This window comes from Drosophila willistoni (genome assembly GCF_018902025.1).
Source record: "Drosophila willistoni isolate 14030-0811.24 chromosome XR unlocalized genomic scaffold, UCI_dwil_1.1 Seg8, whole genome shotgun sequence".
In the NCBI taxonomy this organism is placed as follows: Eukaryota; Metazoa; Arthropoda; class Insecta; order Diptera; family Drosophilidae; genus Drosophila; species Drosophila willistoni.
The window spans coordinates 409,620-428,702 of record NW_025814059.1 but is presented as its reverse complement, the minus strand read 5'-3'; the positions used below and the strand labels follow the sequence as shown (position 1 = coordinate 428,702).

At 37.8% G+C, this 19,083-nt stretch overlaps 5 protein-coding genes across 6 annotated transcripts in view; 2 read left to right on the top strand and 3 right to left on the bottom strand.

The window, feature by feature from the left end:
• Positions 1–1,267: 1,267 nt before the first annotated feature.
• On the bottom strand, positions 1,268–3,413 carry LOC6645753 (phosphate carrier protein, mitochondrial). Its single transcript, XM_002068415.4, has 4 exons — positions 3,337–3,413; positions 2,253–2,694; positions 1,793–2,133; positions 1,268–1,671 (listed from the first exon to the last, which is right to left on the bottom strand). Exons 2-4 carry the CDS (start codon positions 2,643–2,645, stop codon positions 1,314–1,316), a joined length of 1,092 nt encoding a protein of 363 aa, XP_002068451.1. The 5' UTR covers positions 2,646–2,694; positions 3,337–3,413; the 3' UTR covers positions 1,268–1,313.
• A 223-nt stretch (positions 3,414–3,636) lies between these two features.
• On the top strand, positions 3,637–6,294 carry LOC6645752. Its single transcript, XM_002068414.4, has 3 exons — positions 3,637–4,312; positions 4,375–5,040; positions 5,107–6,294. Exons 1-3 carry the CDS (start codon positions 3,743–3,745, stop codon positions 5,986–5,988), a joined length of 2,118 nt encoding a protein of 705 aa, XP_002068450.3. The 5' UTR covers positions 3,637–3,742; the 3' UTR covers positions 5,989–6,294.
• Positions 6,295–9,828: 3,534 nt separating this feature from the next.
• LOC6645751 (adult enhancer factor 1) lies at positions 9,829–13,666 on the bottom strand. Its single transcript, XM_023177574.2, is given in 3 exon segments — positions 9,829–11,085; positions 11,233–12,364; positions 13,601–13,666. Coding segments are annotated over 2 exon segments (1,422 nt in total). The 5' UTR covers positions 12,026–12,364; positions 13,601–13,666; the 3' UTR covers positions 9,829–10,456.
• A 323-nt stretch (positions 13,667–13,989) lies between these two features.
• Positions 13,990–19,083, bottom strand: part of LOC6645750 — a 5,540-nt gene continuing 446 nt past the window's right edge. Inside the window, exons 2-5 of the mRNA XM_002068412.4 lie at positions 17,579–17,797; positions 16,746–16,961; positions 14,198–16,681; positions 13,990–14,105 (exon numbers count right to left, since the gene is read on the bottom strand). Of these exons, the coding sequence (XP_002068448.2) occupies positions 13,990–14,105; positions 14,198–16,681; positions 16,746–16,961; positions 17,579–17,797 (3,035 nt within the window). The remainder of the gene's footprint in view (positions 14,106–14,197; positions 16,682–16,745; positions 16,962–17,578; positions 17,798–19,083) is intronic.
• The window catches only part of LOC6645749 (HIV Tat-specific factor 1), a 15,662-nt gene continuing 10,674 nt past the window's right edge, over positions 14,096–19,083 (top strand). For both annotated transcript variants that reach the window (XM_047012316.1, XM_023177673.2), the window contains exon 1: positions 14,096–14,154. The gene's annotated coding sequence lies outside the window, so the exon portion shown is untranslated. The remainder of the gene's footprint in view (positions 14,155–19,083) is intronic.

Genomic DNA, 19,083 nt, shown 5'->3' with positions numbered 1-19,083 from the left:
TACAAACTTAGGACATTGATTGATTCATCTTTTTGATTTCTTAGCGATATACGATTAGATCATCGTCTTAATATTTGACTTAATGGTTGTCTCTAGACATTGAACATTTGTTTAACTCATAAATTTCTTCTTAAAGTCTTTCTTTCTTAAGTTCAAAGTTCTCTCAGTTTTAATTAGCTATATACACTTCGATTTCCTATAAAACATATAGTATGGCACCTTAAGTTCATATTTCCATGTCGATATACAAAACAAAACCAAACTATGCTTATCAAAATGTATAAAAAAAGAATTATTAGCCATTCAAATCTTATAGGCAATTTGTTTTCAAATTGAACTTTGAACATTTACTCAATCAAAAGGTTATCGCATATGACGACTTTTTCCCTTTACTAGGTATATACATAGATTAAGTTTGCAACGCAGATAAAGTAACACAAAGAAATAAATCCAAAAATTTAATGCAAGTTAAAACACAATTGAACAAAGTATTTTTGTTTATAATTTAATTTATTCAGAGTGCTTTGGGTGAATTTGTTTTTTGTTTTTTTTTTGATTTGCCTAGCGACACTTGAAATAACATAATATCATATTCGCATGTCTAACATGTATTGGGGGCTGGGGCGGGGGCTGGGGGAGGAAAGGCAATTAGGGACGAAGGATTTTCGGGAGGAAACAACATACAATTGAACTTTGCTAAACAATTGATTTAAATATATGTAAATGTATATAGAATAGAATATATATGTGTGTGTGTGTGTAGAATAAAGCTTAAAAGTTGGAATACTTTGAACTTGAGTGTAGTTTAGTTAACATATAGAAAATAAAGTTTTCAAGAATGTTGTATCATTATTTTCCATTCAACAGAGTTTTGAGCTAAGCTGAGTGAAATCAAATGCAATTGAAGATGTATATAGATTTGTTATATCCTGGAATGTCCACCTGACATTTAAGCAACGAAAAAATTGTAGTTAGTTAAAACATGTAACAAGATTTACACTATAGCCATATATGTATACATATATATATATATATATCTATAAACACACACACATATATGTATATATATATATATATATATGAATAAAAAAAAAAAGAAAGATTTTTAACAGAGAGAAAATTATAAACATAAATTTAGAATTGACAATTGTTTTTTAAAGCCCTGTTGATGTTGTCCCACCCCACGATATAATGATGCTGCTGCCGATTGGGATTTGAATCAGCAGGCTAACTACAGCTCTCTGGCCTCTTAAACTACTAAACAGAATTGAGTTTTCCGTGGCATTGGATTTAATAGTTTTCTCTCTTTTCGATTACTGTTGCTTTCCCTCCTTCTCCAATTTGGCCTTCAGGCTGGCTGGGGCCTCTGGTGGGGGTGGGCGGGGAATACCCAAAGCGACCTTAACACCATCATAGATGAACCATTGCAGGGCAGTGAGTGTACCGATCATAATGATACGTGGAGTCAAGCCATTCCACATGCCCATGAAGCCCAATGACTTTGCAACACCCAAAGCGCTGGCACCCTTGGTCTGGTTCAATTTGGATACAACCACATCAGCAGGATGCGAGACAATGGCGCAGAAGACACCAGCAATATAACCAGCGGCAAATGTAACAATCAGCTGTTCACCCTTGGTGCACTCGGGACGGGGCTTGGGCACAACATATCTAAATAGATAACACAAGAAAATCAATTATATAGATAAAAAGAAAAACAAAAATATGCACGTGCTATATACTAGACGAGATTTCTAGTTGTAAACTATTATATAAGTTTTATCCAACTTACTTGTACAACAGCTCCACGGTACGCTCGAAGCAGGCGAACTTCATCATGGTGTAGGGAATTTGACGCATCCACAATGGCACCAGACCCTTGTAGAAGGCATTGATACCCTCATCCTTCAACATCTTGGGCACAGCCTCACGGAAGGTATTGGCAAAGCCGGGAACAGTTTGAATTTTCACCTTGGCGGCTTCGAATGGAGCCAATGCAATATCAGCAAAGAATTCAGCCGAAGCTGAGGCAGCCAGATACAATGAGGTGCGGTAGAGATAGGCATTCTCTTCGCCCAAAAGGTTGGCATACTTTACCTTGAACACTTCATACAGACCGAACTTGCACAGACCCTACAAGCATACAGGGATAGAAAGAGACGGTTGAGGATTAGAAAAATGTAATTAGGGTTATCAGTAGACACATCACGTCAAATATTATTATGCAATAATAATAATATAAACACACTTACCTGAGCAGAATAACCCAAGAGTGTGGGGAACCAGCCCTTGGCCAGGCCACGAGCACCCTCCTCGGCGACGGTGACCTTAAAGCCATGGAACAAATTCTTATATTTAGCCTGATCGACTTGCAAGCGGCACTTGACCAAATCCAATGGCACAACAAAAGTGTGTGTGGTACCGCAGCTCAAGATGCCACCAATACCGCACAGGGCGAAATATTTATTGCTACCAAATTCACATGAATCCGTGGGTGCCACAGCGGCAGCAGCGGCGATCTCTCGTCCTTCCACTGGACTGCGATTCAGAGACAATGTCGTATTATCGCTACCAGCGCATTCCACACGGCTGAATGGACCACGGAATGGTGAGTTCTTGGCGGATTCATAAAAGTACGAGAACATCTCGGAGAAGTTTTGTTGTTGTTGTCTTTCACAAGAGGGAGAGGATCAACTGCAAATAGAAAAGAAGAACAACAAAATTAAATGATTAATGAGTGTGGAGAGAGGTGAGAGGTGCAGGGGTTGGAGGGGTGGAGACTAAGTATATGTGTTAGCCATGTGCCCTAGTCTATCTAATTTAATCAGCTGAGTTTTCCTAGTTGCCGTTGCCATTGCCCCGTGCATGGTCTCTCATTCTATCTCATTCGCCTTGGCCTGGGTTCCGTTGTCGTTGCCGTCGTCGGCGAGCTGGCTCTCTCTCGCTCTTGCTGGCCATTTTTCTAGGTTACATAATGACGTGCCAAACACACACACAATCGCACACGGCAAAGGGGAAATCACCTTGCCAATTTTTTACTTACACCTACAAAATTTACGCACAATGACGAAACAATCACAAATTATCAAATATTGTAAAAGAAAAAATCTTTCACATTATCCAAAATTTTGTACTTTTCACGTGACTGCGTTCGATTTTGAATTGAGTATTTTTTTTTTTATCGAGTTCGAAGCGGCAAATTCGTTTCGATTTAAAACTCCCTTGTTAATGCCATCTGAGACTTACAATGTCTAACTAATTGTTATGAATTAGTTAATTTAATGATTTGTAGTTTACGTATCATATAAATCAAATCGAAATAATTATGCAACTTACAAAAAAATTTGTCAGCAACAGCAACTTTTTCGCGTGCCCGTGGCGGAGAGAACTTAGCAAGTGTGCCCAGATAAACGAGGGTGTGCGAAAATGTAAGTGTGACCAGTGAGTCGTTTTTTCCCCAGAGGACAACGCTTTTATAGGTGGCGCCACTACTCGCACCCTTAGGCCTAGTAGTTGCACCCTTAGGACTATTACTCGCACCCTTAGGAATGTTTTTGGCGCCAGCGAATTACCCAATAAACATTCGGAAGCATGTTTTCTTATAAGACTGTGGGGAGTTTTGTGTTTAGGCGCGTTTTGTTTTGTTTTGGTTTTGTTTATCAAATAGAAAAATATTAACAGAGTGCCTCGACTTATCACTTACTATATGTACACACATATTCATTCATAGTGCAGGTTCAAAATGGATGATACAATGAACGATGATCATTCGCCGCAGGCAAAAAAACACAAGGATATTTCTTGGGATGATGATGAAATGGAAATAGACAATGTGTCTGCCAATGTGGATGTCATAGCAGAAACGATAATTGATAGTGAAGAAACTGAGAATGCAACAATTCCACTGGACTTGGAAGAAGACATTGCTCCATATTCGGAATCCTCTGATGAATCCATGAAAACAAAGAGTGAAATAGAGGACAAAAAGGAAAAAGAACCCGTCACTTTTGGAACCAATAAGCTGCATTGGAAATGGAATTTGCGAGTCCTTATATCCAATTTGTATATGCAGAGCGAGAGGCGGTTGCCGGGTGCCTCGGTGCCCAGATGCCTGCATAATACCAGTCAATGTGTTAGCCAACATCGCTGTGCCATGCTGCCCGATGCACCCAATTTCATGAGTGCCCAAGCCTTGAGGAACACCCTGCACGGTCAGCACTACGACACCTTCTTAGATATTGTGGAGCGAATGATTCTGCAGGGCGTATATCCGGGTGAAGGTGTTCCCGATCGGCTCATTGACATGGCCATGGTAAGATACCAAGCCAATCGGATCGAAGTCCTTTTTTAAAAGATGTACGGATCTACTTTCAGATTCTCACTACCAAAGGCATGACCATTGATGAGCTTGGAGGTGTTTATAAAAAACTTATACGGACATTTTATCTCTATGTGGATGCTTTTCCACCATGTTGGACGGCCCTGCGACCATATTATCTGAACTTTTTGGGTGTACCAAATCCAACAATTCATGACAAATCTTCCGATTCATCACCACAAAAACTAGAATTCTATTTAAATTTACTAGAAGAGATAATACCTGAATGCAGTGATCAAGAATTAAGGAATTTAACTAAATTCTATCAGAAACATGTCTACGATTTCTCAGAGGAAGAGAATGCCAATATGTCGCAGGAGACAGCCTTTTTGCGTCATGTACAGGAATATGATTGGCTAAGTGGTAAATTGTGTTTGGATGATTTCAAGACATTGGATGCCCCAGTGCGTCTGGCAAGGGTTTTTGATGTCCTGAACATGTTAACTTGGGTACTGGAAATGGAATTCCTATCGTGGCTAGATCACAATCGTTTACGTCAATCAAGTCCGGAGATATTTGAAGAGGATACCAAACCATTCGCTGCTCTAGTCTTTGATATGGACAGCACATTGCGTTTAAGTGATCTGATGCGTCAGGTGATGCGTTTATATGCCCAATGTGTAAACAAATCTTTATATAAGGAACGTTTAAATATACTTGAGGTAATCTTTCTCTATTTACATCTTCTTTATAGTTGAATTGATTTGACTTTTGTCTATTTTGTATAGCGTTTGATATCCCTCATCATGGAGATCAGTAATACCTCAGAGATTAAGTATGAGGATAATGCGGCCATCTATCCCAATTTGGGTCCATTGACCAAACGGCTTATTGGTGATTTCTTTAAGATATTTAAAACAAAGAATCCCAGCCATATAAGTAAATATTTGGAGACTATAACACAATTGGATCAACCATATGTACGCTTTCAGTTCACCGACAATTTTCTAAGTTTGTTTTACTACACCAAAGGTCTACCCTTTGGTCCGGAGAAGGTGTGCGAAGAGTTCAAATCTAGGAAATGGCTTAGATACAAAACCAGGAGAGAAATTGGCAAAGCGAATGATGATGATGATGATGACGACGACGACGATGAGCAGCTTTCACGTGAAGATTATCTTGAGATTTTGTTAAATGCCTTGAAAGATTATTGCGAATGGTTGAATTTGGCATTGTTTTGGAAATATCTAAAAACGAAAGAGCAAGTGCCACAACTCCAGGCTAAATCCGCAAGTGTATTGTCTACTCCCGTGGGCATAGTAACTGGTGATGTGGGCAAAATGTTCATGCTCGATGAAATGGAAAAGGAGGTTCATACCTGGAAACGGCGCATGAATACCAAAACTTTGATTGGCAAACCCAAAGTCAATTTGCCAGTGGCCAGAATTAATGTGAGCATCATGTGTGTACGCTATGGTGATGATGTGCGTCAATTGCGTTATCTAAGACGCTTGCTCGAGAGCGAGGTGGAGGGCCAAATAGATGTCACCGATTGGCTAATATATCTGGATGATATCCTTGGCGAGGATACAGTGCCAGAGGCAAAGGATGCTAAGCAGACCAAGTTGACAAGGTCTTCTTGGGAAGCTGATACATCGGAGACGGATTAGCTTTACATTACTAACTTGTATAAAACTCCAAACTTAATTTATTGAAAAACAAAAAAAAACTTTAATATCGGGCTAACCGAATCGATTTATGTAAAAAGAAAACCCTCGAAAATGTGGTTTATATAATAATTATCTTCTGTCATTATCATTCTATCATCTGCAATGATATATTCTCTATATATACCTATATTTATGTAATATAAGAAAAAAATAATTTATATTATTCTAAGTTTTAAAACCTTTTTTCTCCCATTGAATAAGTATAAAGTCCATATTTAATTTCCCATTTCTTTTCGTTCTTTTCTGTTTTTCTTTTCTTTTTTTTTCATTTGTTCTCTTTTTGCAAATATATATTTATATATTTTTTTTTCTTTTGTTTTTGTTTTATGCTTGGTTGTTGTTGGTTTGGTTGTAACTAAATACACAATTACATACACATTTACATATAAATACAGCTACTACACGGCATGTACATACATACATACATTCAGAAATATATATATATATATAGATGTATATAAATTATACAATATTATCGCGTTTCAATTTTTTTACGTTTTATTTATTTTTTTTTATATTTTTAAAAGCTTTGCGCTTCTCTTGGTTTCTTTTTATTTGTGTTTTTGTCCTTTCTACTAAGTTTCTTTTTTTTTTTATTTTGACTTTGTTCATTTTATGTCTAAATTCTTGTTTATTCAGTTTTTGTTTTCACATCCAGCTAGTTGTTGTTGGTTTTTTGTTTTTTCCATTTTTAAATTAGGCCACTTAAATGCTAATCTCACTACAAATCTTTTATATATATCTACATATATATATATATTTTATTTTTGTCTAAAAATATACATAAATTTTGTATTATTTTCTGTTTGTTTCGTTTTTTTTTTTTTTGTTGTTTTATAAAAAGTAGGGCGAAAAATAGTTAAAAGTAAAGAAGAGATTTGTTTTGTTTTTGAGAAGGATTTGATGGGAAGATTTATGGAAAAGCTTTGCTCTCTATTTTATGCGAAGAACGAAGATTCGTGTTGAAAACGATAAAATAAACAAAAAGAAAAAGCTATTGTTTGTTTTTTTTTTTTGTCTTGTATAACCTTGCAGAGGACTCCAATATCTTTAAGTAAATCATAACTTATCCTAAAAGAGTTTTCTTTAAAATATCTATATGTATATAAAAAATGTTTTATTTTAAAATCATTTGGATCGGATTTCAATCTTTGAGAGAAATAAAAAACTTTTGAAAAGCTAAAACCATTTAACATTTAAATTAAGTCTTCGTTGAAAGATATTTTTACTAGAAATCAAATGGAACATCTAAAATAAATCTTAGATGAGTTAGAAGTCAGATCGGACTATTATATTTTAGATACTAGCTAAGTAAATCTCATGTGTTAATTTTAACATTTGGTTAATGTCACATTTACAATTTCAATTCAATTTCTTAATACCTATAATTGCCAAATATATGTATATATAAAAAATTTGAAATAAAATGTTTTTATTTTTAACTGCAAGGTTATAGAAAGTTTGGCTTGGCCAAAAATGTTTCAATTATTGAATTTGCTTGATTCTCTAGTCTAGCAAAATGTTTAAAAACGTTTTTTTTGTTTCTGATCTCTCTCTATATATATATATATGTATATGTATGTAAAAAAAACCCGGATGTTTAAGCCATTATTTAGAATATTTAGCTGTTAGCTTGGATTACATTTAGTTTTTTTCTTTTCTTTTTCTACAATTATAGATGCCTTTTGTTTGTTTAATGTTTAACACTACACATTTATCAACATTTATTTCTCATATATATACATTATTACATATATAAGATATTGTTTTTTTTCGTTCATTAACTTTAATCCTAACCACACCCACCCGACCCTACCTGATTTTTGCAAAATTATATCGTATACATATGATGCTTGTTGTTGGTTTTCCCCTCTTCCTGTTCGTCTCTCTTCAGTTATTCTTCTTCGTTTTTTGTTTGTTGCGCTTTTTTCAAATCTATATATAGGAACTTTATGCGAAATAAAATAAAAAATTAAGAAAAACAAAATAAAAAAAATGGAGAATATATATATATATATATACATACACATCATATATAGATATATATTAATTAATTAATTTAAAAAATTCAGTCTGGCAGGCTGTTTTGTCTGTGTGTGTGTGTGTGTGTGAGTTGTGGGGGGAGGGAGTAGGAGGGGGATGCGGGTTGTGGTTTTTGTAACAAAAGAATCAGCAAATAAAACTAATCACATAAAGATTTTTCGAAAATATATTGTATATATAATTTTCTTTCTTTTTACTTTTTTTTGCATTTTGTTTTGTTTGTTTTTTAAATGTTTTTGTTTTGTTTTCGTTCTTTTCTCTCTCATTTCTTTTTACAAATTAGTTTAACTCTTCTCCACTCCTTATTTTCTTCTTTCCTCACACGCCTTTTCTTAACTTCGTTTATGTTTTTCGTTTTTTTCTCTTATTTTTTCTTTTATACATACAAAAATTGGAGTTGGGCTTTGTACAGAAACTTGTTTGTTTGTTTGTATGTGTGTGTGTGTGTGTTGGTTTTCTTCTCTTTTGATTTTCTATAGCATATATTTAATTAATTAATTATTATTATTATTAGTTTTGTGTATTATTACTTCATTAACTAACATTTAGACAAAGGCTAACACGTTTGACATTTTCTCTTTCTGCTGTTGCTGTTCGGTTTTTTGAATGCCAATGTTTAAACTATTACAAACTAAAAATGAAATATATTTATTTATATATATATAAGTATATAAAATAAAATTAAACAAAACATTTGCTGCTTCTTTCGTTCTTTTCCTACTACTATGGCTCTCTAGGGACTATCAAATTATAAATTGATTTCTGTGTTTTTTTTTTCTTACGTTTTTGTTTGCATTTTATGTTTTTTGTTTGTTTTTATTATAATTATTAGCTGTTTTTTTGTATAGCTTAATTACTTTTAGAACTGCTTATTTTTGTTTTTAAATAATTACACTAAACAAGAAAGATGGAAGATTGCCTTGTTCTGATTTTTCATCTCTTTCGCTTTTGTTTTTATTAATAAAATCAAAAAAAAAAAAAAAAAAAAAAAAAAAACAAATTAAATTTGCATTAAACCCAAACGACCTACTTAATGAAGAAGAAGAACGCCCGTTTTACAAAATGGCGGCATTTACAAAGATTTAAAAAACAAAAAAAAAAAAATAGAGTTATTTAGAAAAAATGTTGTACAATTTTTTGTTGTTTTCTTCTATTATTTAATTCCCCTTTTTTTCTTTTTTTTTTTTTTTTTGTAAAACAAACGAGCAACTTTGACTAAGTCAAGTCTTTACAACAATTCCACTTAAATGTTAAATGCTAAAAACAATTTGAAATTATATATATTTATATATATAAAAATTATATTCATTATGATTTAGGTTGTTGCCGAGGGTAAAGTTGGAGGTGCGCTGGCTTTTAAAAAAGGATCTAAAAAATTTGCCCTTTTTTGAAAATAAGTTTTGTGTTTTCTTAGGGGTTTATTTTTGTTGTTTTAGTTTTAACCAACTTAAATGTAAATGACTTTTTTCTTTTACTCCTTCGATTATTATGTTTTTTTTTTGTTTTTGTTGTTGTTGATTCTATTATTTGTGGTTTTTTGTTATACTATAGCTTTACAGTTAGGTTTAAACACATGTAAGTAGTAGCAAGGGGGGGTTTGGGTGAGGGTGGAGGGGATGGAGATGTTGTGATTAAAATCTATTGCCTCGTGTGCGTAGTGTATAGAAGAAGGAAGGGGGGATTGTATGAGGTGGAGGAGAATGAGTAGTTTCTACTATAGATGCCTTCCAGGTTAAGTTAGAAGCTGAATTCTCTTTATGTGGTGATAAATCGAGCTATGATATTCCAATCCTGATCAGGATTTATGGGGTTTATAGTTCCTCAATTAGTTTATGTTTTACTGGCTGGCTGGCTGGCTGGCTTGGCTTGGCTTGGCTTGGCTTGGCTGGCTGTTGCTGAAGCTGTTTTTCTTCTTTTACAATTTTTGTTTAATTTTATATTTGTTTATTTTTTTTTTGGATGCTATACACGTTATGGTATATCTTCTTTTGGTTGGATATCCCGGAGGGTATATGTATAGTCACACATTTAACTCTTTTTTTTGTTTTTCTTTTTTAACAACAACAACAAATGTTCGCTACAATTAAACAACTAACAACAACGGTAAGCGTACACCACACACCCAAAAATTAATTAAAACACACAACGGGTATTCACTTGATGAAGCGATGGCTGCTGCTCCTCCTCCTTCTTGATTCCTGCATTAGCTACTGCTGCTGCTGCTTTTGCTGCTGCTGATGATGATAGTTTAAGTGTCCTACTATCATTCCTGTTTGGATTGACGACATTTATTATCGTTGCTGTCATCCTGATGGTCCACCTCCTCCTCCGCTTTCAGCATATACTTAAGGAGCAGCTCATCGACTCATCCTTCGCGTGATGTGGGTGTTGTCACTCCACCAGCTGCCACACCATTCGTTGGTGATTCGACTTTAATCACACCGAGATGTTGCAGCTCTTCGCGCGAATGCTGAATACGTCCGACAACAACTCCGCCCATGGTCACAAAATTGCCATCAGCTGTTACGGCGCCCAATTGCATGGCATTGGAGAGATCACTCAAAGCGGCTACATTGCCAAGATGCAAATGATGATGCTGCTGCTGCTGCTGTTGCTGCTGATGTTGGGCCACTGTTGTGGTGGAAGGCAGAGTAGTTATAGTCACTCCTCGCTGATGCTCGCTGCTGCTGATGTGCTGCGAAGATGGAGGCGGAGGAGGTTGCTGCTGCTGCTGATAATGATGTTGCTGCTGCTGCTGGTGATGATGATGCTGCGGATGTTGATGATGCTGTTGCGGCTGTTGTTGTTGCTGCTGCTGCTGTTGCTGGTGATGAGCCGCCAAAGCCATCCGTCCTAGTCACCCCTCCTCCTCCTCCGTTTTGATCTTGACAGGAACGTAGACCTTGTCCATGACATGAATCTTTATGTGATTGTTGAGTGTACTCGATTGCCGGAATTGTTTTTTGCATATTACGCACTCGAACGGCTTTTCACCTGCAAATGAGGCTGCGATTAGTTAAATGAACATAAAAATCAATTACAGATGATATTGAGAAGTCCTAAATATTAAATTTATCTCTAGTCATTCTCATTATCATTCCACAACAAAAGCTTAAATCTCTTCTAGTCTTTTTCTCTCACCCGTATGGATTTTGACGTGATTCGCCAATGTGCTTAACTGACGGAAATGCTTGGGACAATAGTTGCAATTGTAGGGCTTTTCGCCCGTATGGATCTTCAGGTGATTCGTTAGCGTTGACGATTGACGGAAGGTCTTATCACAAACGCTGCATTTATATGGTTTTTCGCCTGTGTGAATTTTCACATGATTGGTCAGTGTGCTCAGCTGGCGAAATCGTCGATCGCACACATTGCAATGGAAGGGTTTATCCGGTTCACGTCCGCTGCCGCCTCCTCCGCCGCCACCATTGGCAGCCGATGAGGAACCATTACTGCCAGCCTCAGCCGCATGTTCGCCATGTCCATTGGTAGCCAAATAATGTTCACCCGGAATAGTCGGACTATGCGTTGCCAGATGCACAAGATGTGATGAGGGAGGCGGTTGCTGTTCAGCTGCAGCAGCCTGAGCGGCGGCTGCTTGGGCAGCGGCCATGGCTGCCGCTTGGGCGGCACTATGGGCACCTGGTGAAATACCAGCTAGATGCATATTGAAGGGTAACGTAATTTCTGTTGGTGGTGCCGTAGCTCCCGAGGGGGGTCCAGGCGCCTGCTGATGATGAGGATGCTGAGGATGTTGTTGCTGTTGTTGTTGTTGTTGTTGTACATGGGCCTGGGATACGACAGTTGTATTATCATTATTATTGTTGCTGGCAATTGTTGTCTGTGGCTGTGAGGTCACAATAACAATGTCACAATTGCTACTCATGGCCGTGGCAGCAGCATGGGCATGAGGCAAACTTTTGATATGCATCATAGGGAAGGATTATGGATTATGGGGTTAAGAAACTCCAATCCGATCTTGCCAGTGGAAGGCTGGGATGGAGGGAGTGATGATGGTGATGATGGGGTTTCTCCTCCTCCTCCTCTCTCACTCTGCCTCTCCCTCTCTCTCTCTTTCTATGGTTTTTGTATGGGGTCAATGTGGTGGTGGTGATGGTGTTGCTGCTGCTGATGCTTCTACTGGGTAGTTGCTACACTCGAAACGGGTTGGCAATGAAGAAAAATGAAGATCAAATACGGAGATGCTGCTGCTGCTGCTCACAACTGCCACGACTTGAAGATGATGATGATGGTCGGCAACATCTCGTTGTACCTAATAGAAGAAATAAAGGGGGAAGAAAGAGAGGAATAAGGTAAATAAGTTTGGCGGCTTCATCAGATGATTGTGTTGTTATGCAAAAATATGTGAGGAATTCCCCAACAACAAAACCAAAAAACCAACAAAAAATAAAGAGCAGCCAAAAAAAATTATAAATCTAAATTATTCAATAGTTGACATAGTTTCCACACTCTTCCCCTCCCCATCCCGTTGACAGCGCACCCAAACGACTTAACCAACCGACCAACCATCGCACCATCATTCCCTCTCGAAATTGTTCTGCATAAATTATAAAACACTCATTTAATTTAGTTGGTTAACAAAATAGAAAAGATAAAAAATATATGTATGTATGTAACTAAAAGAGCGTTAAAAATGGGAAACACTAAAACGCGCGCCCAAAAATTCAATGCATATAATTTGCAGGCTTTTTTTTTTCTTATTTTTTGATTTGGAGTGGAACCTGTCCTCATCTACTCACTTGCCCCACCTGGTCACCTCTTAACCCGCTCGCCACGCCACCCACCTGTCCGTCCCTATCGCCACCACCTCTTAAAATTCATGCATTGGCTCTCTCACTTACACACTCTCACACACACATACATATGTACATGTGGTTATTTTTTGACAGCGTGTTACTTTCTCGCGAATTACATGTGTTTTCAAAATATCGAGAAAACTCTAACTCCAATTAGTGAAAGTTTCTTCTATCATACACACACACACACAAACTTACACACAAATATATGTACGCACACACACACACACACGCAATGCACAATATGCAGGAATCCTGGCCAGAACTTCCTTGGCTTTTTCCAGTTTGGGCGCAAATCTTTATGTTGTTTCTTTTGGTTAAAGATGTGTTTTTTTTTTGTTCGTTTTATTTTTTCTCTTTCCCGTTCCCTTTTTCGATATTTGTTCGCGCTTCTCACCTTGTCGCCCTGCCCCCGTAACACGTTGCCTTACCCCCCACTCAACCCCTCTCCAACCAATAAGCTACAACCACTTTCAGTTATGTCTCGTCACACACACACGCACACATATGCACGCGCGCACTCACACTTACACGCTCGTACACGCACACACACATACAATTAGCTCTATGTAAAAGCTCTTTTGAGGTTAGGAGGCAACTCTTGGATATATTTTTTTGTGTCAATTTTCCCCCCGTTTTACATCATTTTTCCCGCATTCGTTTGATATGTGGGAGCCGCACAAAATCCACACCTTTGACTCCGCTTGTTAACAAATTAATTGAAAAAACTAGGCTTTTTAATGCATTATTTTGTTGTTGTGTGTGTGTTTTTAACGTTTATTCGTTTATACATACTTATTCACAGTCACTGCTACTGCTGTTTATCAAAGTAGCATTCACTAGTCACAGCTTATCGATACCTTTGTCATGTGTAAAATGATCGATGTTAAATTTTCGATAAGTATCGCATCTTTGAAAAAAATCTAGTCATATCGATTTATCGAAGTGTGACTTATCGATTGTTTTGTGAATTCCGGAATTGTGCCGGAAAGTAAACGACTTGTTTTCATATTTTCTTATTTGGTTTTTTTTTTATTATTAAAAACAAATGCAAATTCGTTGCTTTATATTTGTGCGGTTCTTATAAAATTGTGCATACTCGTGACGATTGCTGATTGCCGTGCTGATTGTTGCCATTGTGCAGACTCAACTCGCTATTCACTTTGTTTTTGTTGTAGTGTGGAGTGTCATCAGCATCTGGAAAACAACGCCAAAAAACAACAACAAATAGGATAAAAATTACCAGGTAAGTTCGTCATTCATCATTGGTTTTAGACATTACTACTTACTTGCAATTTGCACGGCCTTTTCGTTGCGGCACGATAGACCCATCCCATCGAGCATCTGCTGGACAAATCCTTTAGCTTCTGCTTCCTTCTTCTCTGCAACTGCCTGGACATGGGACTGGGCACGCTCTTCCATGGCCCTCAAATCTGCCTGCATCGCTTTTTTGCTACGCTCTACTACAGCATCCAGTGGATCATCGTACACTGTGTCCGGTTCAAAGGGATTGCTACTACCATTGCCATTGACGCCAGCTGAATTATGATTAGAATTCACTGATGCTGTCGTCCGTTCATCCTCCTCGTTAGATCCAGTTGTGGTATTAGTTTTTGGGGCTCCATCTTCAACGTCGTCACGTGGTGTGGACACTGGTGTGGTGTGTGGATCTGCTTCACGTGCTGCTTTTATCTGAAACAGTGATGATATGTTCTCCTTGGCACCCAACATTTCGCTGGAAATCTTATGGGTTACTGAATCCATGGCACGGCCCATCGAATCTTTGGTATCTGTGGCAGCTTTCGCTGCATTACTTCCAGCCTGCTCCACAGCATGAATGGCATCGCTGGCCATACGTTGGGCACCACGGCCAGCTGCTCCCATGGCATCGCCCATTGCATCCACAGCACCGCGTGCTCCTGTGGCCATACGCTCACCAGCTGCCTCGACAGCATCTTTGGCTCCATTTGCCGCCCTTCGCATGGCTGTTTGAATCGATGATGCTTCTTGAGTGGCTTCTTTTTGGTATTCGTTTACTACCTTATCCACATGCTCTTCCATTTGTAGCATCAACTGCTCTTCATGAGAATCTTTCACTGATTCCATCACCTCATGTTGCTCTTGCTCTTCTTCCTCCTCTTCCTCCATGGAGCTTTTAAGGGGTGTATCGGGCATTTGTTCCTCTACCTTTGCGGTTACATCAATGCCATTGTTGATGAAACGTATCTCATTCACTTCTTTCTCACTATCCTGCGAATCCATGGTGGTGGTAATCTCTACGGCCAAGTGTTCATCTTCTTCTGTGGGCGGCGTGGGCGTGGAAACTTGTATAGTGGCGGCTGCAGTGGCAGCATTGGAGGAAGATATGGTTCTTGGATGCTCTTCCACTGTCTCCAAGCTATCTGCCAGTTCCGGTGAAGTTCGCTCCAAATGATCATGATCCATGGCTGCCTCATAGGAGAAATTGCGTATTGGTGTCTTCTTAATCGTTGTCGGTGTACTGGAGCTACTACTCTCCGGATAGGGAGTATGTGGACGTAAGTGTTTTCCCTCTTGACTGTCGTCACTTTGGTTCTTTTCGGGGTGAGGATTCGCTTCATCGAAATGTATTGTAGATTTTGCCGATTTTTGAGATTTCATGGAATTTGCTGGAGATTTACGGGGCGGCGATGGAGATACAGAGGGAGATTTAGTTGGTGGTGTAGGTAGCTTTGCCAGGGATGCCATAGTTTTAGCGGGTGAGTCATCAGGTGGAGCAGTTGGCTCCATAGGTGGAGATGGTTCTCTCTTGGGCGTCACTGCCACAGGATGGTTTACTTCTTTTACTTCTTCCTGATGATCCTCCGCATGATCTTGTACTGGAGGTTCTGTTCCATTTTTCTGCGAGTTCTCTTCTTGATTTCCATTAACTTCCTCCTCCTTCTCCGTCATCTTATCATTGCTTTGCTCACTTTCATTTGTGATATGTTTTACAGCCTCTAAAGCGGCTCCAGTTGCCACTCCTGCGGCTGCTCCAGTACCAATAGCCTCTGCGACTGCTATTGACTGCCTCTCATCCGGCTCCTCCACCACTTGTTGCTTGATTAGATTCCTTGCACTGGTCTTTCTAGCTGGCTCTGCGGCATTGCCATTTGCATCCTGCGGCTGTAGAACAAAATTACGACTCGTATGACGATGTGCCTCCGCCGTTCCCAATGCTGATCTGGGTATACCCTGCACCAGAACATGCTGATCCCCCACAGCAATGTCCAAGAGTCGAAGATTCTTAAATTTCGATATTTCCCGAAACGTTTTCAAATGATGTCCACTCTCCGAGAAGGTAGTGAAAAATTTATTTGCCTTACTTAGCACCGCATAGAAGGAGAAACCCTTTAGCAGCTTCCAAATGGGACCATTCTCTTCGCTGTCATAGTCATAGAAACGTTGAAAGACCAAACTCTTGTTTCTCACCGACTCGAAACTGCGATAGATATTGCCCACATTGGTTACTATATAAATCTCACTTGTCTTTGATATATGCATAAAGATGATTTGTTCCGTCTGGGAAAGATTTTTCTGTAGCTCCGTGAATTTGGGAAAAACAAATTCATTCAAACGTCCCGTGAGAAAGAGATTTCCACTAGCTGTCAATACCAAAGTTGATTCCGGGCCACAAGCAAACTGCTGAATTGTGGCATCCAACTTAATCTCCACCGGATGACCATCATAGTCCGACTCCAGATCACCCAGCTGCTGATGATCATTTGAACCGCAACCAATTAGACGACCAGTTGCTAAATCAAATACAAGAAAGTTTAGTTTTAAGTAAATGAATCCAGGATTAGAGTTTGTACTAACTAGTCATGACTACAAAATGTTCATTGCCCGCCTGCACGGTTATAAAGTTATCCGTCTCCTCGTTCTTCGATAGATAATCATCAAATTCCTCCAAACGAAAGGGTTTTCGTATTAGAAAACATTCCACTTGTTCCACTTGGGCCGCTATAAAATGCTGTGCCACATGCGTGTCCATGGGAAAAATGTTGCGTCCCGTAAAGAAAATCTCATTTGAATCTAATTAGAAATTGAAAGTCATTGAAAATGTGTTAATTATTCAGTTTAAGAAGATTAAAAAAACCCTTTTACAATTATTATATTAATATTCTATTTGGTATAGTTTGATCATTTTCGGATCCTCAGGGAAAATAAAGAAAATTTCCTTTCCCAAAATAAGTCAAATAACTTATTTTTAACGTGTCGGTAACCAAGAACAACTTTGTCCCCCAAAATATCTAGATCCACCAAATTAGTTAAGGAATTGTACAAGTTTAGAACAATTTTAGAAATTTTTAAACATTTTTCTTGGATATAAAATTAGTTTTTTTTATGAAAATGTTCTATTCTCTCTTACAAAGTTTTACAATTCTAATTAATACTTAAAAAGTTTATTTCTTAAACTACAAAAAAAAAGGGAATTGAATTCCACGTCGATTGGATAAAAACTACTTAGCTTTGAGAGTCCTAATAAGAGGTTAGTTATTCTTCATATTCATTCTTTCTGTGTTGTTTTAGTTATTTTTAAATTTATGAAAATTTATTATGAATTTCATTCACTTATTAATTTGTCTCTTTGATTTATATTTAGCTTTAGGTTTTTATCTGTGATCATTTTGATGATTGTCTAGACTTACGTGTTAGCATTACGGCCCAATTGTTACCAAAGGCGGCATCGCAAATCTTTAAGCCCAATGTTTTCAAGGCCTTAACGCATGTTGGTTTAGTGACTATGTCGCCGGTATTGCTGTTGTTGTTATTGTTCTTGACGCTGCTGCTGCTACTGCTGCTGCCATGTCCACCAATGCCCAACTGGCCATAGTGATTCTCGCCCCAAACAAATAGACGGCCAGATTCTGTAATTGATAAGAACGGTTTTTGGGACATTAACTTTTTGGCTTTTAGCTGTTGCTGCTGTCGTTTGTATTGTTGTTGTTAGTTTAGTTTTTGTTTTGTTTTTTTTTTTTTTTATATTGTGTTTATTTGGACTTCTCGCCCCGTTCCCCCGCACGTTAAATTTTTCTGACTTTTATTGATTGAGCTAACTCTCTGGATGTGGGTGGGTGGGTGTGTGTCCTGATGTGTGTGTGTGTTTGTGACTGCCAATCCCTCAACTTCTCTGTTTAACCTGTCGCCTGCTTCGAAATTTCTCTTTCTCTCTGTTTTTATTTTTTATTTCTCACTACTCTTTCTACGTTTCAATTACTAGTACGAACTTTGCTTTTCTTTCGATTCATTCGTGAGTTTGTTCCATATTTTCCCTTTTTTTATTTCTGTGACCTCATTAAGTTTGGCTTAGCAGTGGTTTCGGTCATGGTGTTTGTTCGGGGGTCAGTTAGTTTGGGTTTACTGGGATTGCTTTTCAGTTTGTTTTTTTTTTAAGCTTATATAACGATGGTATAAACTAAATGCTTAAACCCTGCACTAGCAGGACAAGCAGCTAATCAAATAATTCAGTCTAATCCTATGAACCCACTGACTTGCATGTAATTGAATTTGAAAGCGAAAGGTTCATTTCTACATTCCATCGTTCGTTACGAATTCCAAAAAGTGGGTGGAAAGAAATTTAGCCCGACATGCAATCGACTACAAAATAGACCCGGCCAATTGACTACAACTTGACCACTTTGAAATATGCATGTAGAAAATGAAGAGGGAGGAGAAAGGGCCTAAGACCCATTGCAATACCCTTGCCCAAAAGTCTAGTCTATTCGTTTTTCAAACAGATGTTGAACAGGTGCGCGGCGCCAATACAAAACATGCTTAAACAAAATGAAATCCGCTCTTTTGGCTTTTGGGCTCAGATTTAGCAGCTTTCAGATCGTGTTTCTTTAATTTTGACAAATCATCACAGAGGCAAAATGTATGTAGCGAAAATTACTACATTTTTTAAGCTGAAGATCTTTATTATTTAACCGATTCCAAAACAAAAATAGTTTTGAGATCTGTCTTTGGTCTTTTGTTTAGCTTTGAGCCCAGTATATACTTGAAATAGAAGAGATTTTTTGAATAGAGAATCATGTAATTGAATAGATCATTATAATACTCTAGAGAATTTTGAAGGCTCTATAGCCATGTCTTTTATATCTTTATATCTTTTTACAAAATGATGAATTAAACAAAAGCCTTAAGCCTTTTCTAA